Source organism: Balearica regulorum, chromosome Z (genome assembly GCF_011004875.1).
Source record: "Balearica regulorum gibbericeps isolate bBalReg1 chromosome Z, bBalReg1.pri, whole genome shotgun sequence".
Lineage (NCBI taxonomy): Eukaryota > Metazoa > Chordata > Aves > Gruiformes > Gruidae > Balearica > Balearica regulorum.
This window is the reverse complement of record NC_046220.1, coordinates 7,601,530-7,623,077: the sequence shown is the minus strand read 5'-3', so window position 1 is coordinate 7,623,077 and position 21,548 is coordinate 7,601,530. Positions and strand designations below refer to the sequence as shown.

Genomic DNA, 21,548 nt, shown 5'->3' with positions numbered 1-21,548 from the left:
TTCATCCAGACAACTGTATAACCATTTTGGATTACTCTTCTGCTTACCCCCATTGTACAAGTCAGTGCTCAGGTGACCTGGCCATTTTAATTTCACATTCCTCCTTCCTCATCTTCGTTAGGAGAAAGTAGTAACGTTATATATTTATACTGTAGGGAGAAAAGGGTGATTAAGCCTGCGAAACCAATTAGAAAGATTCAGATAAAACTGGCATTGTTGAGCTTCTGGAAGAAGGCCAGCCTGAACTAAATTTATCTAAGGGCTGGAGAAGGGGGCTGACAGAAGAGCTGGGCCTTTCCAGAGGCCTGCTGAGCTACCACGTCTCTGCTGAACACGCTCACGTCTCACCGCCTCATACGGCGAACACGTAAGGGCCGGAGGGCGGCTGGGGCCCGAGGGAGAACGGCCGGAGCCCGACACACACAGCCCTGTCAGACCCGGCTTCCCGCCCGCGCTGCCCCTGCCGCCCTCAGGCCACACACAGCTCCCGCCGCGCATGCGCAGCCGCCTCTCGCCGGACGCCGTCCGCTGCGAGCGCGCATGCGCGGTGAGCGGTGCGGGCGCGCGAGCCGGAGCAGGCGGGAGGAGGTGGGCACGGTATGTGGAGGGCGGCGCGGCGGGGCTGCTCCCTCCCGCCGTCCCCGTCCTGCGCCCCTCTCGGGGGCCGTCCTTGGGGCTGCGGCCCCCTTCCTCCGTGCGGGATCGCCGCGGCCTGCCCCGCGCCTCGCCTCGCCTCAGGCGGGACGGAGCGCCCGCGTCTCACCCCGGGCCGCGCCGCTACCTTACCCCCCCAGCACAGGGCGCCCGCCTGCCCCGGTGGACATCGCCTGGCCATGGCAGCCCCTCCAGCGGGGAAACTGGGGGGGGTGTGGGGGGGCGAGGGCCGCGCCCGGGGAGCCGTCCCGGAGGGGCGGGAAGGGCTCCGCAGAGCAGGGCGGGCAATGAGGGGGCCTGGCCGGGGCTTGCCTGGTGCCTGCGGGGCCCGTGGCCGGGTGGGACGGGTTGGTTCAATCAGCTCGTCATTCTTTCCGGGGTAGTTTAAGAAAAGGAAGGGAGTCGGGCTGCACGCGTGCCAGCAGCCTCTTACTTCTTGACAGCTGCTAATTTCCTAAAGCACGTAGCTCTGTTTAAAACGTATGTGGTAACTACGCTCTCATTATGTGCACTTAGCATCTCATGTGGACTGGGAAATTGCAGAGACGTTTACATTGACATCCAAGTAGCATGAACAGATTAACAGGGGTTTGGATTAGCTGGCATTGAAAATAATGTATTTTCCAGTGCTGTGTAAATTATGTCATGGGCATACAGGATGATGTTGTGATTTAGGGCCAGATTCTGAAAAATGAACGTTGCATGAGGTGCCATGTCCTTTGTATTCCTTTGTTAAGAAAAGGTGTGGTCTAGTTGTAACAGTTACTGAGTATTTGTATGTGGTGCTGCAGTGATGCCTGATGTCTATAAACACATTGAAACAGCCGTATTTATGATACACCCTCTTTGAAAGGGGTAGAAAAGTAAAACTGGCCAGATTCTCTTCAGAGAGTTTTTCTGGTATCTTTAAGACCCTGGGAGGGAAGCATTCGAAGGGTGCTCACTTGAAGCATGCTATAATCCCCTGAAGCTACATTGTTGAGCCATTGAGTGCTCTACTGCTGGCATGAGCAGGAGCAGTTGTTTTGGCTGTACTCTGATGGCCATCGTGTAGGCTCTGGGTCCACAAACACTGAGGTTGTTAAGCTTTTGTGGAGCCATTCAGTTCTCCAAGGAAAAGGTAGACCCATGAAAGTAGCCCACAAGTGTATTCAGGTTTCTGGTCGCCAGTTAGACCATGCTGCTAGGGAGATGTCAAAACTGCAGTACTGTGTCCAGCTCTGGGCTCCCAGAAAAAGAAAGGCAACGCCGTACTGGAACAAGTCCAGTGAAGGGCCACAAAGATGATTTAAGGGTGTCTGACATGAGGCAAGGCTGAGAGAGCTGGGACTCTTCAGCCTGGAGAAGAGAAAGGTCAGTGGGATCTTACAAATGTGTATAAATACCTGATGGGCGGGAATAAAGAAGATGGATCCAGACTTTTTTCAGTACTATGCAGTGAAAGCACAAGAGGCAACGAGCACAAACTGATCCATAATTTTGTTCATTTAAACAGAAGAAAAAATACTTACTGCTATGGCAATTGAACATTGGAACAGGTTCCCTAGGGAGGTTGTGGCATCTCCATCCTTGGAGATAATCAAAACCCAACTGGAAATGATCCTGAGCAACCTGCTCTAGTTAAATCTACTGTGAGCTGGGGATTGGACTAGACAATCTCTAGAGGTCCCTTCCAACCTTGACCAGTCTGTGTATCTATGATTCTCTAATGTACTTGAAGACGTGCCTTTGTTTTACTTAAAGAAACAGTGGGGTTTTTTTCCACAGTGCTTTGTTATTTTACTATTCAATTGCTATAAATCCGCGAAAGTTTTTCGTGTTTGTTTCATCTGTCAGTACTAACATTAAGTTTGCTCTGCAGGTGTCCTGTAGCATGGCAGGTGAAGAGGACTTTGTTTTGGAAGAAAAGAAATTCAAGCAGTACTGTGAAGAATTTATTAAACATTCACAGCAGATAGGAGATGGTTGGGAGTGGAGAACTAGCAAGGTAAAATAATCATAGTGTTAATTTTTAGATACACTTGCTGGCCTTTTTGAGCTGTTGGCAACCACCACAAGCTGGAACATGCTTTAAAAGGGGGGTTTGTGACACATGAAATAAATGGCTTTTTATGTAGCTAGTCCAAGAACAAAGTAGTGCATAGGTGGTTTACATGAGGATTTTGGCCAGTGCATGTATTGAATAGCGTTCATGAATCCAGAAACAGCTGCTGGGATGGCTGAGTGCAACTTGTGTAATAAACGGGTAGGATTACCTGAGATGATTTTTGTTTTCATCAGAAAATGTCTTTTAAGACATTATGCAGTCTTCATTTTCAGAATTCCCAGTGATGGGGAAACAGTCACAGCTCTTAACAAGCCTTTTGAATGGTTGGCTATGCTTAAAATTGAATTAAAAAAAAAAAGCTGTTACTTTTAATCTTAACTGCCTAGCTTCATCTTTGAATGATGGTAGGTGTACCTTGGTACACCTTGGTACACCTACCATCTAGCCATTGGTAGGTGTACCTTGTCCGCTAAGCTGAGGACCCTTCTTTTATCAGAACTCTCCCTGTTTTGTGACTTAGATTCAGACCAATTCGTTCCTTAACCTTGTCAGTGTAAAGGCAAAACATGTTGAGCTCCCTGACTATTTGATGTATTTTCCAATATTTTAATCATTCTTTTGGATCTCCTCTGAATCCTTTCCAGTATATAAAAATCCTTTTTTCAGCTGTGGGCAGAACTAGACAACAAATGTTGTATCACTGTGAAATTCAAACCTTCTTATTCTGGACAAGTGCTTGTGGTTATATATCCAATGATCACTTTAACCCTTTAAGATGAAATAGCACATAGTCTTTGTTACAGATGTATGACTTAATATTTTATATTAAAATACATGTTAGTTGCATACAGCAACCAGAAGAATCTACCTGTATTAATAATCAATCCTCAGTATTTGCTCCTTCCCCATAACTTTAAAACCTCATCGATAATAATTACGTATTGTTTTTAGGTCATTAATCAAATTTTAAATAGCACAGGGCCAAGACTAGTCCCACTGGACCCCATTAGAATCACTTCTTCTATGATGATTCCCCATTTTTTAAGTTACATTTGAGATCTGTGAATTAATAATTTTTTCATCCTTTAGCGTGTGTCAGATTAGTGTGGGATTATTTTGATTTTTTGATTTCTACTTGTGGAATCAACAGTTACCTTATGGAAGTCTGAGCATATATTGTTAAAACTTTTATGGTTATCAACAGAACATCTTTTTAAGTTAGCCTAACAAAATCTATTTTTCTTAAAAAATAACTACATTTACTGTATAAATGTCTTTATTTACTGAATTCTGTATGACATCTTCTATTATTTTGTTTGGGGTGATGTCAAGTTAATATGTATATAGTTACACAAATTAGCCAGTATATAAAGATGTATTAATATATACTGGCTTTCTCCAAAGTTCTCTGAAATTTCCACAGTGCTTGAAGACTTAAAGAAAATAAGCAGTTCCTACGTACTGATTTAAAAATACCTAATGATAGCCACTTCATGCTAATGTCCTGTTTAACCGCTGCTGAAATAAAAATTTTATAGTAGTTACGGCCTATGGCTACATAATTTGTATTTGTTCTGTAATAACAACAGAAATATTTTGAATACTTGCTTTTTCTACTTTGAATGTTTGTGTTATTTCCTGACTAATAATAAATCCACATGTTTCTAGCATTTCTTTTTCCCACGCTTTTTTTTATGTGTTGGCAATGTAGGTTCTCTTGCTACTCTGACTGGTTTTCAATAATGGATGGTTTGGGATAGTTCTTCTTCTTAATATTAATGTCATTATTGTATTTCTTCTTTCCGCTGTAGAAAATTTAGTGCTGTAGCTTTATTTATTTTTTTTAACTTTAATGGCTTTATTGGTTTCCCATGCTTCCATGAATTTTGGGGAGAAAAATCATGCTTGTACCATTTTGAAATGGAAGAAGTCCCAGAGTAAATGTATGCAATAATTTCTACATAAGTAATTGTACATCAGTATTTGTAACCCTTTCATCACAGATGAAACAGAAGTTCAGTAAGAAGCAGGATCTTGGCCTTAGATGCATTCTATTTAGAAGTTTTTAAAAGAGTGCAAATACTAGCCAAGTGTTATAATGCACCCTTTCTTACAGGCAACCATTTTAAACTTCAGATTTCAGTCCAAGGCTATATTTGTGAGGCTTTATTCAACAAAGAAAAATGCTCTGAGCCTCTATTGGGAATTTAATGCATGGGTCAAAGTTTGAACTTTCTGTGAAATAAGAAGCTTTGCTGGAAATAGCAAATGAGATAGATTTTTGTTCTCACATATAAAAAAAAAATGTAAGTGCTTGGTTTTTTTTAATGGGCCAACTTAGCGACTGATTTCAGTGTGTGATAAAAACCTGGCCATCAAGACCATCCATTTATACTGTGTAGTCTGGGAAGGAAGCTTTTCATTAACAAGTTGTCTCATTGTCTTTTTGCTTTTTTTACCAATATATGTGTTGTGGGTAGTTTGGGGCACGCTTAATTTTGCTGATGTAATGCACTTGGATCCCATTCCTCATTCCATACTCACGTGAATAGGCCCATTGATAGCAGTAAGACCACACAAGTAAACGAGGCTCGTAGAACTGTGTTCTTGTGCTCCTGTGTTTTCTGTAGAGATTAAATTTAGATAATGAAATACTCATTGTTTTTGTGGAGGTGACTCTTGTGGCATAAGCTCACATGGCCCAAGCAGAACCCTGTATTTATAGCTGTAAATGAAATGTCCTAAACTATGTTATTTTTATAATTTTTTTTTTTTTCCCCAGAAGAAAGCTGTAAAAAAAGTCAAGAGCACCTCTACTGTAGGACCTGATGGAGCTAAACTTGGGTGCTGTTGTTAGGCATGGGTAGTTAAATCCTGGCTGTGAAGACTGCCCCTTGTTTGCTTTCTGCTTTATGTTTATTTGACATTTAGTTAGGTTAATCTAGGTAATCATATCAAAGGGTGTATCAGTTCACTTTTGTGTATGATACTCAGAGGACAGCTGGAGTAGAAATGGACTCCCTTTCCACATTAATGGCATCGAAGTCCTGCTAAAATAATGATTTATTTGTAGGGGCAGAAGTGTTCAAAATATGTAACACTACAGAGAGTGCAACAGGAGGGTTGCTTCTCTTTCCTGTCACCTCTCCTCTAGCCTTTGACATAGTTATCAAATACGGAGACTGCTGACTCCACATTTCCAGCTATCCATAGATATTTTTTCATGGCACTGAACTACTACACAATGCAAAGACTATGGAGCTTGGCTCCTTTCTGCTGACAGGAAGAACTGGTTCAGGGAGGTGAATGCTATATCCAGCCCTTCTCTGGCAAAACTCATTGTGCCTTGGGGCATTTTACCTCTGTGGGTGGCTGTAGTTCTTTCTTTGCTGCTCTTAGGGGGATGAATATCAACACAGGTAGCTTTACTCCTGCTGACATTTGTAAGAAGCTCCACAAAGACAGACTTGAGTGTTGAGAGTGAGAGAAGTGGCTTTTGTATTACCAAGTTAGGCTTAATTTTTTCTGTCACTGTTGTCCTCTGCATACTTGATTCATCATTGCACAGGATGCAGTTGGTTCTGCAGCCAGGACATCCAGCTAAGTTTGGTGGATGCATGCTCTTGATGAGATCTAGTGAGAAAATGAGGCATGCAGTAGGAAAAGTTATGAGCAAGGTAATTGCTCATAGTATGACTCGTGCTTAAAAATTAATAGACAAAAATACATGTAGAGGGCATTATCTTTTTTTAGATAAGAAGAAAGTAACCAAATAGCCCATAGCAGATTTTGGAGGTACATATGTTCTACAGTGTCCTTGAAAAGAGAGAACTGGTGTGTCAAAATAAAACCTATGTTGTTTTAAAGGTCAGAATACGTGAAATAAACTGTGTCAGCAATGACAGATTAACGAAAGAGTTAAATTATAGTTAAATTTGCAACCTTGTCAAGCAGTTTAATGCTACATTAATGAATTTTGTAGAGAGACTGTTTTGAATAGAATCCTTTTTCATCAGATGTTGCGCATATGCTTTCTGTGTTTGTCTAAAATAAAACGTAATGAAACAGCTAATAAAACCCTGATTTATTTGTTTCCTTTGAGATATATGTTCTTAACATGCAACTACTGTTCTTTGTGTTCTGCATACTCTTCCTCACTGTCAGAGTGTGTTTTTCCAATGATCTGTTATTAAACTTTTTCTCTCCTCTTACTTCTAATTAAAAAATAAAAAAAGTTTATATATGTGTGCAGATAGTCAAGTCAGGAAGTGGGGAAAGCTCCTGAAACATTCTCCTGCCACTCTGAAATTGCACAAGGGCCTTTTACAACAGTAGACCATGTGGCCTCGGAAGCAGAATGATAAAAAGGGAACTGGGAGAAGGTACACCTTTGTCTGCTTTCTCTTACATTTGACCCTTAGAAGTAATCAAGAGAGGGAGTGAATTGTGACTGCACATGTAAGTTCTGAAGTGTTTGGTTTTTATTTAGGACTTCAAGAAAGTTAGAGGAGGAACAGAGCAAAAATAAACCAATCTACCAAGAATTGGGAAGTTTATACTGGTGGGGTTGCAGTTGTCTTATTCAATTAGTAGCTATATTAAATTTTATTTTTACTGTTCAGGTCTTTGACTTCCTTTAACATGAAAAACTAGTGTAAACTACCTGTGAGAAGATGCTGAAAAGCAATGCAGTCATCGGTGCCTATAAAAAGACTTGGAGCTTATGCCTAAATGCCATGCTCTGTTTATTTTCTAGAACAGTGATAGTGTTTAGCATTTTGGTTACAGAATTTTTTTTCTTGTTTTTTGAACACAGGACCTTGGTGATGGTTATCTTAGTAAAACACACTTCCAAGTAAGAAATAGAAACATCCCACCAGATCTCAAGGATAAAAACAATGACAACATTGAACAAACGTTATTTACACATGTTGAAGTAAGTACAGATTTTAGAGTTTTGTGTTTATAAAATAAATCATGACCAGGACTTTTAAAAATACTGTACTATTAAATTAAGCCCCTCCAGAATTATTTCAGATCTTAAATTACCCATGGCTTTTAATTGTTCTTCTTACAGTTGTTCTCATTCAGGTGTACAGCTGTATTGGTGATGAAAATTGTGAGGAAATGGAAAGGCTGCAGCATCTTTTATGTATATATTTTCCTCATGGAAAGATAATATTTCTTTGCACATTGATTTATTAACATTAAGGAAACTTTTTTTTTGTGGAAAAAGATTAAACATCAAAATTTATTTATGTTAGAGGTAAATATTAAAAAAAACCCACTTTTGAGATTAGTAATAATTTCACATGAAGTTTACTAATAAAGTTGTGTATAAGAATTTTATACTCAGTGTATACTTTTCTACTGTGGACATAACTTAAAATACTGAGCAGTTTTTTGAAATTGGTGTTGGGAAATAAAATAGATTTGCTGTTCTTAAAGGAGAATCAACTTGTTTCTTCCAGAAAATGAAAACTGTTCATTAAACTCAGGGTAGACTGATTTGACTAATTATTTGTTTGTTTGATTCTGCATTAGACCTCCAGATTATTGACTAATTGAGATCTAAACAGTAGAAATTCACTCCCTTGTTATGTTGTTACCAGAAGTATGAAAAGAAATCTTGGATTATGATTGACTGAAAACAATGTATTCTGTATGTTATAAACTGTTGAATAGATGGACATGATATATTTTCCAGTTAACATTTTCTGCAACAGTTCCTTTTCTTTTTTCATCAGCACAGTGATTTTTTTTTTTCCTCCACAGAGACTTGGGTACAGGGTCTGAAATGAGTATTCTTTTGGCCTGGTTTCTGAAGGAAATGGCACTTAAAACAATCATACTGTCTGCTAGCGTGTGATGTAGTAATTTCTACTGATTTTTGAGTTTGCTTACAGGTTTCAACTGTATTTTAAAAAGAGGTAGATATCAAAAAGTGTTTGATTCTTAAAAAATTTGTGAAAGCAGATGGGTGGCTAGATGAAAGATGACTTTTACAGGCAGGTAGAAGTCTGATCTTTATATTCTGTTTGGCTAGTCAGCGCAAGTACAGGGCTGGACTAAAGCAGCACCTTGGTCCCTCAGAGTGCCGTGAGGAACAGCTAGAGTTCAAATGACACAAGTAAGCTGGAAACAAGACATGGTTCTGTTACCAATTAGAAAACTCGTTCAATCCACTAAAAAAAAAAAAAAAGAAAATTTAACAACCCCATTGCTGATACACCAGCTTTGATATGAATTGGAATCCATAAAATCTTTAGAACCATTACTTTGCATTTGTTTGATAAGTACCAATTATAAGCATAGTACATAAGTCAGCCGAAAGGTAGCTGAAGCATTTTAAGTTGTCCTTTAATTTAAATTCTAGTATTTCTTAAAATGAAGGCTAGTATGAATGCTTCAGAGGTTCTTACTTAATTGTCACTACATCAGTGTTTGTATACTTCAGTCCTGACTTGTAAGAACAGATTACTGTTTATATTCAAAATTGCTTTTGACGATTGTGACTTTTTTTTTTTTAATAATGAATTGGGTCTTAATTACAGAGTGTTTTTTAAAAGAACATCTTGTAAAAAGCTATTGAGTCCTTCTGGAAAGAACTATCAGCTATAGAAAAAGTGTCAGAACACTAAAAATGCTTCAGAGCCTGTACTGAAACAGAGTCTTTAACATACTGAAATATGATTCCAGGCCAAACTGTATGGTTTATCAAGAGACTAATATTAATAATTAGCTCTTGAAATATTGTGTGAGATTTCTATATTTTGAATCATAGGAATGTCTAGATTGAAATGGACCTTGAACATTAGCTGGTCCTCTTGGAGAAGGAGCCTTTGCTCATGTTGCATACTGGCAGTAAAGATGAACAGTGAAGCAAGAGAAAGGTCTTAGAAAATTGTGTTATAAGACATGAGGTTACGCATAAGAAAAAAGTTGAGTTTCCCCTCCAAAATGTTCACTGCCTTCTAGAGATTATGTCAAATTTATGTTCTTTATTGAACTGAAGGGTAACCAGGCTGTTAAAGTTATTTAATCTAAAAAATGGGAGAAGCACGTCAATAAGTTGGAAGATGAAATTTGCTATGGATACATAAAGTAAAACTATATATTTAACACTAAGGGAAAGATGGAAATGGTGACTATAGAGGGGATAAGTTTGCCCAGGCACAGCAGTGCATGTGTAAAATGCATGTTCTTTTCCACAGATGTTGAATGTGAGAGTCCTGTTGCAATATACTAACAGTGTGTTATTTAAATAGGTTTTGTTTTTGTAAAAATACATGTTGCACCCATAAATCACATGGTGTTATGGAGTTACTACAATCTCTTTGAATACGTTATTGAAATACATTCTAGTGAATAGAGTTCAGCAAATGTTGTGGTCTTGGTAGAACTTGGAAAGGTGTCCCCTGGTTATATGCCTTCAATATTTAACATTTTTTTCCTTAGAAGATTTATAAATTTTATTTTTATATATTTGAAGTCTAAAGGAGCTCTAGATAAGAATTTTATTTTATTTTGGAAAAATTGTGGCCATTGTCTGATAGTTGTATATTTCACAATTTTCAGAATTACTGTTGTGATAGAGATTTTTCTATATTATATTTCTACCATTTGTGTCTTACTGAGATATTTGACAAAAAGACCAGGAAAAAAATGTGCTGTGGTATATGATGGGGCATAGGAGGCTGCAAGATTTTCCTCTCCTGTTCCTGGGAATCCAGTTCAGAGATTACAAAAAGAACGTTAGTTTTGGCAGACAAGGCGAAAATTAGAAGGCAACTTTTTTGAAACTGGAGGGAAATACTTGAAAGTTATCCATAGTGAGGATATAACTCCTATTTAAGTAAGACACATCAGGGAAGAGATGATGTTGAATAAATCAGTGAGTATATCCTGTTATAGCAAAGTGTACAGTTATGACATTGAAACTGCAGAGAAGCAAAATTATTACTGTTCTGTTCATTTTTAATCTGTGAAGAGATACTGAAATATAACGATACAGTGCAGAAAATACACAGAATAGCTGAAGTAACTTTATTCAAATAGAGAATCAATTATCAGTTATCACAGTATAAAAAAAAAAAAGTGCTAATCTTACGGGATCTCCAGGGAACCTGATCAGATTATCTGAAAAGTTTATTTCAGCTCATTGGTCATATGGACAGTTAAAGTTTCCAGCTTTCCATCTCATTGTCTGATATCTAAATATTTCGAACCTTCCTGGTGATGGAGTGATGAGTAACTATGTATTCTGGTCTTTTCTACAGAGCAGTCTGTATTATGTGGTGTGTTTGGTTCCATTTACACAAGTTGTGTTTTCATCTGAAAACCAAGAATAAAATTCTGTGTGAGTTTCTTTCTGCTTATTTTAGAGATCTGCAATATAGAGCTTGTCACTTAAATCTTTGTTTCAGCCTGAGAAGATAAAAAAGCATTTTTGGGTATAAATCAATCAACCTATTTTATGTGTCTTCTCTAGGAGAAGATGAGTCCGAAAGTGTCTGGTTTTCTTCGCTCGTGATCAAGGGAAGTTAGATGGTTAACTTGGATGTAGACGTCTGCATTTTGTCATGTGAATCTCATACAACAAAATACGGATCTAAGCTCATTAAGAGCAGTTGTAATTTTTTCTGGTGACTTCACTGAGGCTGAGATTTCACTTTGATGGTAAAACTTATACTTAGTTGAGGACTGTATTTTGTAAAGTAGCAACTCAAAAAAAATAAAAAAGAATAAAAGTATTTAAGGATAAACTGTTGGACCAACTGACATTGACTTAAGCTTTGACTGAAGTCCTTACATTGAGACTGGCATGCTTGTGCAGTGGAACGCTGTGGCCTTTGTGGTACTGGGGGTCAGAACAGGCATTCACAGTCACTGCATGTAATGGATCTGTGCGTGCTAGTATGCCAAAGTACCACCCTTTTTTGGGATGCGGTGGTGTGAGTTGCTGTATTCCAGCTCCTATTGGAACTTTTTACTTGCAGAGAGGTTTCAGTATTGCAGGTATGGTGAGATGCTGAGGATCAGCTGATTGACAGTAAGTCTCTGTAATGGGAGGCAGCCTGCTCTGTAGGACCAGCAGGAATACAGCAGAAGTTAAGAACAGGTTTGGGAACCACTGTGCTGTACCGCGAGTTGGCATGTTATCTAGTATGAAGCAGGTTTTCCATTTTCTGGAACTCCAAGGCTTCTGCCATGCACATAATAGTTAATTGATGGTTTCTTCAGCTCATTGGCAAGCCTGCAGAATTCAGGCTGTCTCCTTATCCTTTCACATGTCAGTGAACCTTTGACATCTGCTAGTTTCCAGACATAGTCTTGCTAATTCCTGAGCTGTCCTAGGCAGTGGAGGAATTACCTTAGGAACTCATGTGAGGGTGTTGGAAGCTATGGGAAAGCTCACAGCTCTAAGTGGGTACGGTATAAGCGTCATGAGTTGGATTTTATTCTTTATATTGAAATGACCCTTAACACAAGCTTAGATGAAGTTAAATGTAAAAAAGGATTTATGCTCACATAAATGCACTGACTCCGTAAAGGTAAAGTTTCTGGAGACAGGTATGCTTAAATGCTAATACCTGCTTAGAGTGGTTTTAGAAAGTTTCTGTCTTTGTACTTGGCAGTAACTGAGTTGTCAAGCTGTTTATCTAACCAGGTGCCTGGGGATCCTGTTTTATGCAGACCCTGTCTTTCTATTTGCCATCTTACTAGAAAAGGATGGAGAATGTTCCTCTGGAATACCATTCTCTGATTTCTATGGATTTAGTTTAATCAAGATGGGTTTTTTTAACACCCAGATTAGTATACAGAAACTACTAATGACGTTGTGACTAACCATAAACAAACTTTTGACAGATTTTGTGGAGGATACCCTTCTAACCAGCAAGATTGGACTCAGTCCTTAGGGTATGAGGATTTACGAACATTTATGAAGAGTTTGTAAATCTGTTAGAGTATCTTCCAATAGAATAAAAATAGCATGAGATGCAAAGCAAGGAACTAATATAAACACACAGTGCCATTTGAAAATTTTTAAGTTGCAATTTTGTTCTAGTTAATTTTTTATTGAATCAGTTGTTGTCTTCCTGTCCTGTCCCAACTTTATGCCAGATGAGTGTCATTATACTTTTCTGCAGACAGCATAAATCTTGTGTAACCACCATAGTCTTCAGTTTATATTCTCTCTTGATCCAAATCAAATCGGTCCTGCCAAGAGATCTGTCAGGGTCTGTATCAATGAACATGGAATTGTGTTTTCTTTTGTGTAACTCTTTTTTTTTTTTTTTTTAATGTGGAAACATGTTTCAAATATTTCTATATTGAGAACCTTACATTACCCAAATTTATAAACGTGATTCAAGTAAGTGGTTCATCACAAGCTCTTCATTGAGACTAGATACAATGATGACCAGCTGTGGGAGGTAATATGTTCGATGAACTTAACCCGGGCTTGGTTTTGAGGCATATTGTGGCACTGGTGTCTTGACTGTGTGAGGCAGTAGATTCTGCTTCCACTGAAACTGGAATCTTACCCTTCTATATTTGTGGGTTTTTTTTTCCTATTTCAATCATCCTTCTTTTTTTCCAGTCTTAGTAAATCAAAGTGAACAGAATGTTTTTTCCTCCCTATGATTGAAACTATTTAAATGCTACAGAGTCGTATTTACTTACTTTATTATAAGCCCAGGTAGCCAAATGCACTGAAACAATGCCTTTCATTCTAGACTTTAATATTTACCATCAGCTGTATCCAACTCCAGCTTTTAAGTGCTATGTAGACGCATTTTAAGCAAGGACAGAGCAATTACATATATTACTACATGAATTGTTCATAAGGTGAAAAATACTGTACAAAATTCAAAATGAAGATAGTACTGCTGCCTCAAAGAGCTTATATTCCAAAAGAGTAAAGTAGGAAAATCTGGATTCACTTTATGCATTCTTTTTGTTTGTTATTCAAATAGCTCAAGGGAAGCAATAACTTGGAGTAATAATTCTCTGTGTGTGGTTTGTCTCAATTCTTCTGGGTATTGCAGAAGAAGTGAGTCAGCATGGAACCATTTCTGAAGCTACAGCCATTGCTACTTTATAAAGGAGTGGGCAGGTTGGGAATGTTGAAGGTCTGTTAATACCTGATGTTGCCTTTGGAAAATGAGCACTGAGCTTCACAAACATGTTGATTAAGTTACGTATTTACTTTTATGTGGACTCCACCTTTGCTGGCAGATGTTCATTAGTGTTAGTGAAGAAATGTCTGATGGAGGATGTGGGAACAAGTCTGACATCAATACCATGTGATTTGCTGTTCAGCTGTGCTGTTTAGTTTATAACAACCAGAAAATTACAATTCTTAGTAATTATTAATCATTTTTTCTCTAAACAAATCCAGTATTTTTAGAATTAAGAACAACTCCTTTTTTTGTGCGAAAGTAAATAAGATGAACTCAGTGTAAACATTTGCATAACCACAGTATTTGTTGGATGGTTCAAAAATGTGAATTGAAAACCTAGCAAACAGTACTTAAGGAGAAAAATGTAAATACATTTAATGGAATCCAGCACTCACTGCAGAAAATGATGAAAGGACCTTAGTAAAGAGGGAGAAGATCAAGTATTGCATACTCACCTAAAACATCAGTTTGTAATGAATGAGCCGAGCTTAAGAGCAGTGCAGTTGCTGAGAAACAGGTGAGTTTACCCCTAGCCTTTTCCATAGTTTCCCTATTGCTCTGAGAAGGGAAGTAAATCATGCTGTGTTTGTATTCAACCCAAAATATGTTCCCTTGAAAAACTAATGTGGGAAGTTTTGGTAGCTTTGATAGGAAGGAAGTACTCTAATTTCAGTTTGTCTCGGATCTACTCAGACCCTTTTCATCACGCTTGGCTTCCTATTCCAATTCCATTTGGTGTCCCGGGAGTGAGTTCTTCCTTTGGTGCTGCTGCCCAAAGTCTTACTAGTCAGCCTTAACTGGGCCACAGTACGTGTTTCTGCCCCATAATTCTATGTTAGCCAGGCCAGTGTTTGGCCCCATCTTCCAAATCGCCTTCATGCTTCATTGTCTAGCATATGCACCAGAAACCTTTTGAAATGCCAGGTCACAGAAAGGAAACCCAAATTGTTGACATAAACCTGTAAAAAATAAATCAAGAAACTACTTACTCTAAGGAGATCTAAAGTGTGTTGCAAAATGCAGTGAAGATGCTTATGATTTTGCTTAAAAATGTATTAATCTGAAAATGGAATTAGTCTTTATTAAACCACAAGAAAATACTCTGATGTGGATTTTATTAACTGTGTTCTGCATGAAAAGGCTTGGCAGAAGAATGACATTGTTTAGAAATATCAAGGCTGGAAGAAACTTCCGTGTAGGAATTACACCCCTTCCTTGAGCTGGAGAGACCTCAATAAAGGAAGAATGCTGTGGTGACAGAAGTCATTTCAAACCCAGATATGTCCTGCTTCTGGACTCCCTTACTGATGGGATGTCTCAGTCTTCATGGAAGAGGCTAAATGCTTCTGCTCCTGTAAAGTTCGGGAGACATGGGAAGTTTTTCTCTCCCACGCACAGACCTTTGTAGATCATTTTCTGTGTGTCACTTTGGTATCCTGGCAAATCTTGCTAACAGTAGTTGCATTTAGTTTTCAACAGCTTTGATGACATGCTGTTGGCTTGACTATCACTGTGGGTGGTGGGACTCTGATCTTAATTCTCTTATACATTCTTTGATTGCTGTTCTGTTTAACCCAGTAGGATATGCTTAGTAAGTTTTCACAAACCTTAGAAATTATATCAAAGCAAATATATAAACTAATTATGAAGCTTTTGGGAGAAGTGAAGCAGCACATTGTATGACCTCCAAAAGAGATTTCAGTTTAGATGTTAGTGTACAGTGATCTCAAATTTTTATCTCCTATCTTACTGTTCAGAATTGTCACTTAATATTAGCAAATAAATGCGACATCAAACACAGAAAAAGATGCTCTAATTCAGATTTGGTAACTGAATGTGACAGTTCAGTTAGAGTTACTATGGTAGAAGACATGGTGCAATCCCAGCAGAATATCTTCCTTCTGCAATAAATAAACCTCCATTTCCTATGAAGCACACATTGAAACTGTGTTAAGTGAGGATGATTTTCCCAGAATCTGAATTCTGGGAGACTAGTAATACCACTGACAAAATCATTTATAAGCTCCCTCATTTGGCCTGGTGATCTTGTATTATAGATATTAAAAAGAAGTATTTTTATTTTATTTCCATTTAGTGCATTTTTTCATGATATCTAGAAAGTTGTTTTTAGGAATTTATATGGGTGGTTTTAGTGCATCTAGACAAAAAGAAAATCCAGACTGAAGTCTTTAAAATTTTAATTCTTCAAGTTAAAATCTAATTAAATAATTTTAAAGTGTGATTTAATCGCATAAATGTACAATCTGTCTTTTTAAATGTGTGCCTTTTTCATAAATTAAGGAATTAATATGAGATTATAAAAAATAATTTTTAAAAGTTGTGCCTGAGTGAACTTCAGCAGCAGTTGTCTTTGCCCTGTAAATTATGCTGACTAATTTACCTTAAAACTGTGTGTAATTGCACATACAGCAGAAGTATCAGAGATATGTAGGGCACACAGTCAGATAGTTACCGACCTGGGCTGTGTGTTTCCCCTGTCAATTTGCTAGGGTAATGTCTTTTTTTACAAGGCTTGGTGACTTTTTCATCAAATGTTTTGATAACCGCATGCTTGACATGCCTTGATATCTGGGCAAAACATCCAATCTCTACTGTTTTGTCAGTGGAAGAGCTTGTCATAAATTAGAATCTGTTTTTCTGTTTTCAATTTAAAAATATTACTGTAGTAGTCTCAATAAGAACAACTGTTATAGACATTTCTTGTTTGTTGTGTTACTATTAAAAAAAAAAAAGTTCACAATACAGTGGTTTGTTGTTACAGTGTGTTGTTCACCTCCAGAAAAAGTTCAAAATGAGCTACTATGAGTGGAAAAGATACTGAAGTGATGGGTGTATCAGCAGTTCTTGTGGTGGCATATATGGCCACACCATGGCATCCTATTATATTATTTAATGTATTAAAACTAATGTGTGTTGTAACATAGTACCATTGTGGCATTTCCTAATGGATATCCCCCACTTGGGGATAAGAGGAATGAAGAGTTTGGGGGGAGCATATCAGTAAGATATAATGATTCTTTGTGATGTATGAGCAAGTAGATACCAAACACTTCTCTAGTTAAACCTCCAAAACTAGCAGGAGTTAAAAGAGGCTGTACACTACAGTGTTTTTATTCACTGCAGCTTATAAATGGGAAGAAACGTGGTTAAAAGCTGACTAGAATGCATGAAAGACCCACATGTTACTCTGAATTTTACTCACAGTTTGCTTTATCTCTAAATTGCGTGCATTTTCATATTAAGACTATACACTTTAGGATTCAGTACAACACGTGATACATATTGGTGGTAGACATTCAAAATTGATTAATCACTGAGATACGCAAAATGCAAAAGGATTATGCTCCAAGCCATGTACACTGCAACTGACGGTAATGTTAAGTATAATAGAAGATTGTTAAAATTCTTGCATTCCTAAAAACAATTCTTCATGTGTGTTTGGAATAATCTGGCCTTAAGAAAGTAGAGGGAAGGGATTTTTGAGCAATAGAAATACTTTTGAAATTAATTGGTACAGAATTATAATTTGGTTTGGTCGGTGTAGGGTATTGAGCTACAAGAGAGCCACCCAAATCATGAGTAGCATTTTGGAAAGCTGGGTTTTAAAGTGTGCTTTGTGCTCGTATGTTTATCCTAAGTTAGTGATGATGGCAAAAAGGGACAGGAGTGAAGGAGAACGAGCCTTGCTCCCAGCACTCTGGGTGGCTTTGCTGCACTGGCATGTTGGGCGGTGTACGCTGTGCCAGGTGTAGATTAGTTTGCTCCTTCCCAGAGTGGTGAGGGAGTCCTGAGGGAGATTGCAACATCCTAATCATAATTTCAGCATTTGGCTGCTCCAGGGGCAGTCTGATGATGCACTGCCCAAACTCAGGGCAGAGCATTGTCTTTTTGTCCAGACTGTATTTTTCAAATGTTTATGACATTAGCTCACAAACAAGAAACATGACACTACGGTATTTGTCAATACTGTTTTACCACAAAGGGAACAAAATCACAATCTAGTCAATTGTTAGCATTTTACTTTTTATGGTGAACCTCGCAATACTTCATGTTGCTAGTCACACATATATGCCTTCCTTTGTTTCTTTTAAATTAAATTGTATTGGTACAGTATTATGCTTTAATTTTCTAGGGACAACGCTCATCGGTATTGGAGCAATACTCTTATTTTGGCCAAGTGTCTGTGTTGTGTAGCAGCGTTATATGATTCATCTTTCAGTGTCTTTGGATTATTTGCCTGCAACACACGGGTCATGTTGGCTTGAAGTGAATATCACAGATTTAGGACCTTAGAGTGAGCAGTGGCAAAATGGCCAAACTTTGACATGTTGCTGCTTTGTGGAAAATTCCAACGTTAAAAAGCTTATGGATTGCTTGTTCTATTTGTTTCTGAAAATTATTTTACTTCTCTTAAGAAGATTCTTAAGTAATGGCCCCTTTTGCGGTGTTAAATTTTATAGCCTGGACTGCAGTCCAGCAGAAAATCGAGAGGATTGTTCTGTGGGAGGTGGGGAGCAGGGGAATGCCAGACCTGACTCCATCCCCTGGGGCTGTGGGGGTTAGACCACCTTCAGTTACACCACTGAAACTTTAAATATATCAGAAATGTAAGCAGCAAATTATCTTGAATGAAGAAGAGTTTGCCATCTTTAAACGTGCTTGTTAGTGCTGTTATTACAAAGTTAGGCCACGCAATTGTGATCCTAGCTTCCAGTTTGTTTACCCACCTTAAGATTCACTAATCATTGTTGTTCTTTTAGCTGTGAGATCTGAGTTTTGTTTCCTCCCTAACACCATTTCACGATCATCATCTCTGAACTGTTCACATGGGTCACTCTCGAGATACATGGGACAATCCTTTTCTCCCCTTTGTTACAAAGAACAATTATTATTTCCTACTCTGGAAAGAGACACAGTCCCATACTTTTTTTCCTGCATGCTAAATCTTTCTATACTGCAAATCCTATTTGTTAGTCTTACTAATTAAGAAACAGCCACTGCTAGTTTTATATTATTATTGTAAAGATAGAGATGTAACTATTTTTGAGGTCCGAATGTGGTGTTCCTCAAGGACATTGTAGAGTTATAGTGTGTAATCAGTGTGTGATTTTAAGGTCTAGTCCTTCCTAGATATAACTAAATAGCATTGAGGTTGATTGAGATTTAGGAGCTTCTGCTGCAGGAAAATATGTTCTAGAGATACAAAATACTTTGTTTTGAATAATAACAATAACTTACCTTTCCTCATACAGACATACACACAGTGGGGAGACACTGCTTTCTTACCTTTTAGGAGTTGAGTCTTAGTATGTGTCCTTTAAAAATGTAGCTATGAAAATAAGACTTTTTTTCATACCAGACTGGTACTCAACATGATACTACCAGAGTAGAATGTTAAAATTTGGTACTAATGTGCTTATGAACACCTCAATTTCAAAATTATTTTTCTAGTTTACAGCAGAAATGAATTTGTTTCTGTGAATTTGTATGAGATACAGGTGTTTTCCTGAATGAGCAAGACAATGTATCTTTAATACATAGCAGGTATTTTTACTTGAATTCTGCTTGTTGATGTTGTGTAATCTTTCTGCCTTGGTTTGCCAGGGACTAGTTCAGACATCGCTTAGACATGCTTATTGACAATTTAAATGAGACTCTCACTTCTGCTGTATGCAAGATACTGAAAGCACATTCTGAGCAAAGGAAACATTGTTTAAATGTTCATATATGTTTGTGGACAGGAAAATATACCGCTTAGCATAAATGGATGTCTGTAACCGGGAGTAGCTCAATGGGTAGCTTACTCATGATGATCTGTGGTGGTAGCAATGATGATAAGCAATTTCAATTGACTCAAACATCTTTTATCATTTTGTTCTGAATTCTGGAGGAAGATGTAATGTCATACGCTAAATAAGATTTAAGTTTGCTTTCTGAAGAAGAAAACAATAAAGTGTAAAAACTCCTTGGGATCATGAGATAGGCATTTCTGTGGGTAAGCGATAAACTAAAATGCAGGAAGACAGACGGCTGTAGTATAGAAGAGAGAAAGGTGTGGCTTGTAAGAGGTGAAAGACTTGTGCTGTAAATAATAGGTCATACTTTATAACGTAAGCTTTGTGTCCATCTAGTGATTTTTGTAATACGACCGTTAGTGTTTATTTCCATCTATATTTTGTATTTTTCCCTGTTTGATAGCTTGCCAATAAAATTTCTTTCCCAGACATCTGAACCTAGCTTGCAGACTGACAAGGAACAAAAAAACACCTTCAAAGGAAAGCACATTAAAAAGCTTAGAAATCACCAGAAAGTGTTAACGGCTCTGCTGGCTGTTACACAATGGGATGCAGGAATTGCAATAATGTTCTTCTTCCATCTGGTGCCTGCAAACTTGCTGTTTTCAGAGGCATTCATTGCTGTAGCAAACTGTTCACTTACTCATTCATGTGTGGCTGCCCGTTATTCTTTGGAAAGGACTTGGGTTGAAATCGGCTCAGTTCTTTGTTACAAAAGTGCTCAGTGTCAAACGTACTACAAGATGATGTCAGTGCAAATGCAAATATCGTGAAATTTCAAAGCATCTTCCCGTGTTGCATATATTTGGAATGTACTGTGAAGGTGTAGTCCCAGGAGTGAGGATCTTGACTGACAATACTCAAAGGAAAATCATGCAGTATCTGTGCCAAAATGTCTGTCTTAGACTGAAATTTCAATTTCTGTTTTAAATTTCCTGGCTTATGTTAGCTAACATTCCAGCCTCAAAATTCCTTCTTTTCTTAGAATCTGTAGTTATTTTCTTTGTTACATCTGGACTGGTTAATTTTCAGAATTGTGAGGTACCTACTGACTGGAAGGAAGGTGTCACTCTGAGAGGGAACAATGGTTTTGTGAGCTAAAGGATGGGGAAGAGCTGGAGCTGGTGCTTTTTCTCTCCCAGCAGCAAAAGGAGACAACTTTATTTGGGAATGTATTTCCTCATTTCCGTATATTGGTTGTCACTTGGGGCAACAATGCTGTTGCCAGTTTTGTCACTTTACTGGAGAACAGGGACCATCTTAGGTTCTCATGAGGAATATTCTGAGGAAACACGGGCAGGTTTAGTATTTACAGCTTTCATAGGAAAAGCCTCAGAGTTTTGTCAGGAGGATAATGACTGAAGACAGAGAAAGGACACTTACTTCTTGCCAGATCAAGAGATAAAGGAGTTGATATGTAATTTCTGAGCACAAACCAGTTAAAAATATCCAACTATTGGTTCTTCCTGAACATCTGAAATAAGCATATTCATATGGCAAGAGTTTTTGATCATGTTCATAGCAAGACAGGCTTGCCAGGTTAGCCTTCACCTCTCTTATGTTCTGTTCTCCCAGAATATAAATTAATCTCTTCAGTCCCACAATAGTGAGCAGGTAAATTAACTTAATAGTTTTTGTGAAAGTGTTACAGGATTTCCTAGCATTCTGCCTATTTTAGTTAAATGTCATATAATAATATGCATTTATGTAAATCTTGTTTTCAGAAAGTGTGAGCAACAAGGGGGTGAATTGAGACTACATGGGAAACGTTCATTTTGGCATATGGAAGCTTTTAGGTGCTTTACTGTGTAACTTTGTCTTTTCCACCCCTTTCTTCAAGGATTT

General features: G+C 38.0%; 1 protein-coding gene across 6 annotated transcripts in view; it reads left to right on the top strand.

Moving 5' to 3' along the window:
* The first annotated feature begins 569 nt into the window (after nt 1-569).
* ATG10 (autophagy related 10) overlaps nt 570-21,548 on the top strand; it is an 89,521-nt gene continuing 68,542 nt past the window's right edge. For 5 of the 6 annotated variants that reach the window (XR_012833134.1, XR_012833135.1, XM_075740807.1 and 2 more), the window contains exons 1-3: nt 607-1,001; nt 2,516-2,641; nt 7,518-7,637. Coding sequence is in view for 4 of the 6 variants with exons in the window: in XM_075740807.1 (XP_075596922.1) it covers nt 834-1,001; nt 2,516-2,641; nt 7,518-7,637 (414 nt within the window). In the remaining 2 variants the exon portion in view is untranslated. The other variant, XM_075740810.1, reaches the window with a different exon arrangement.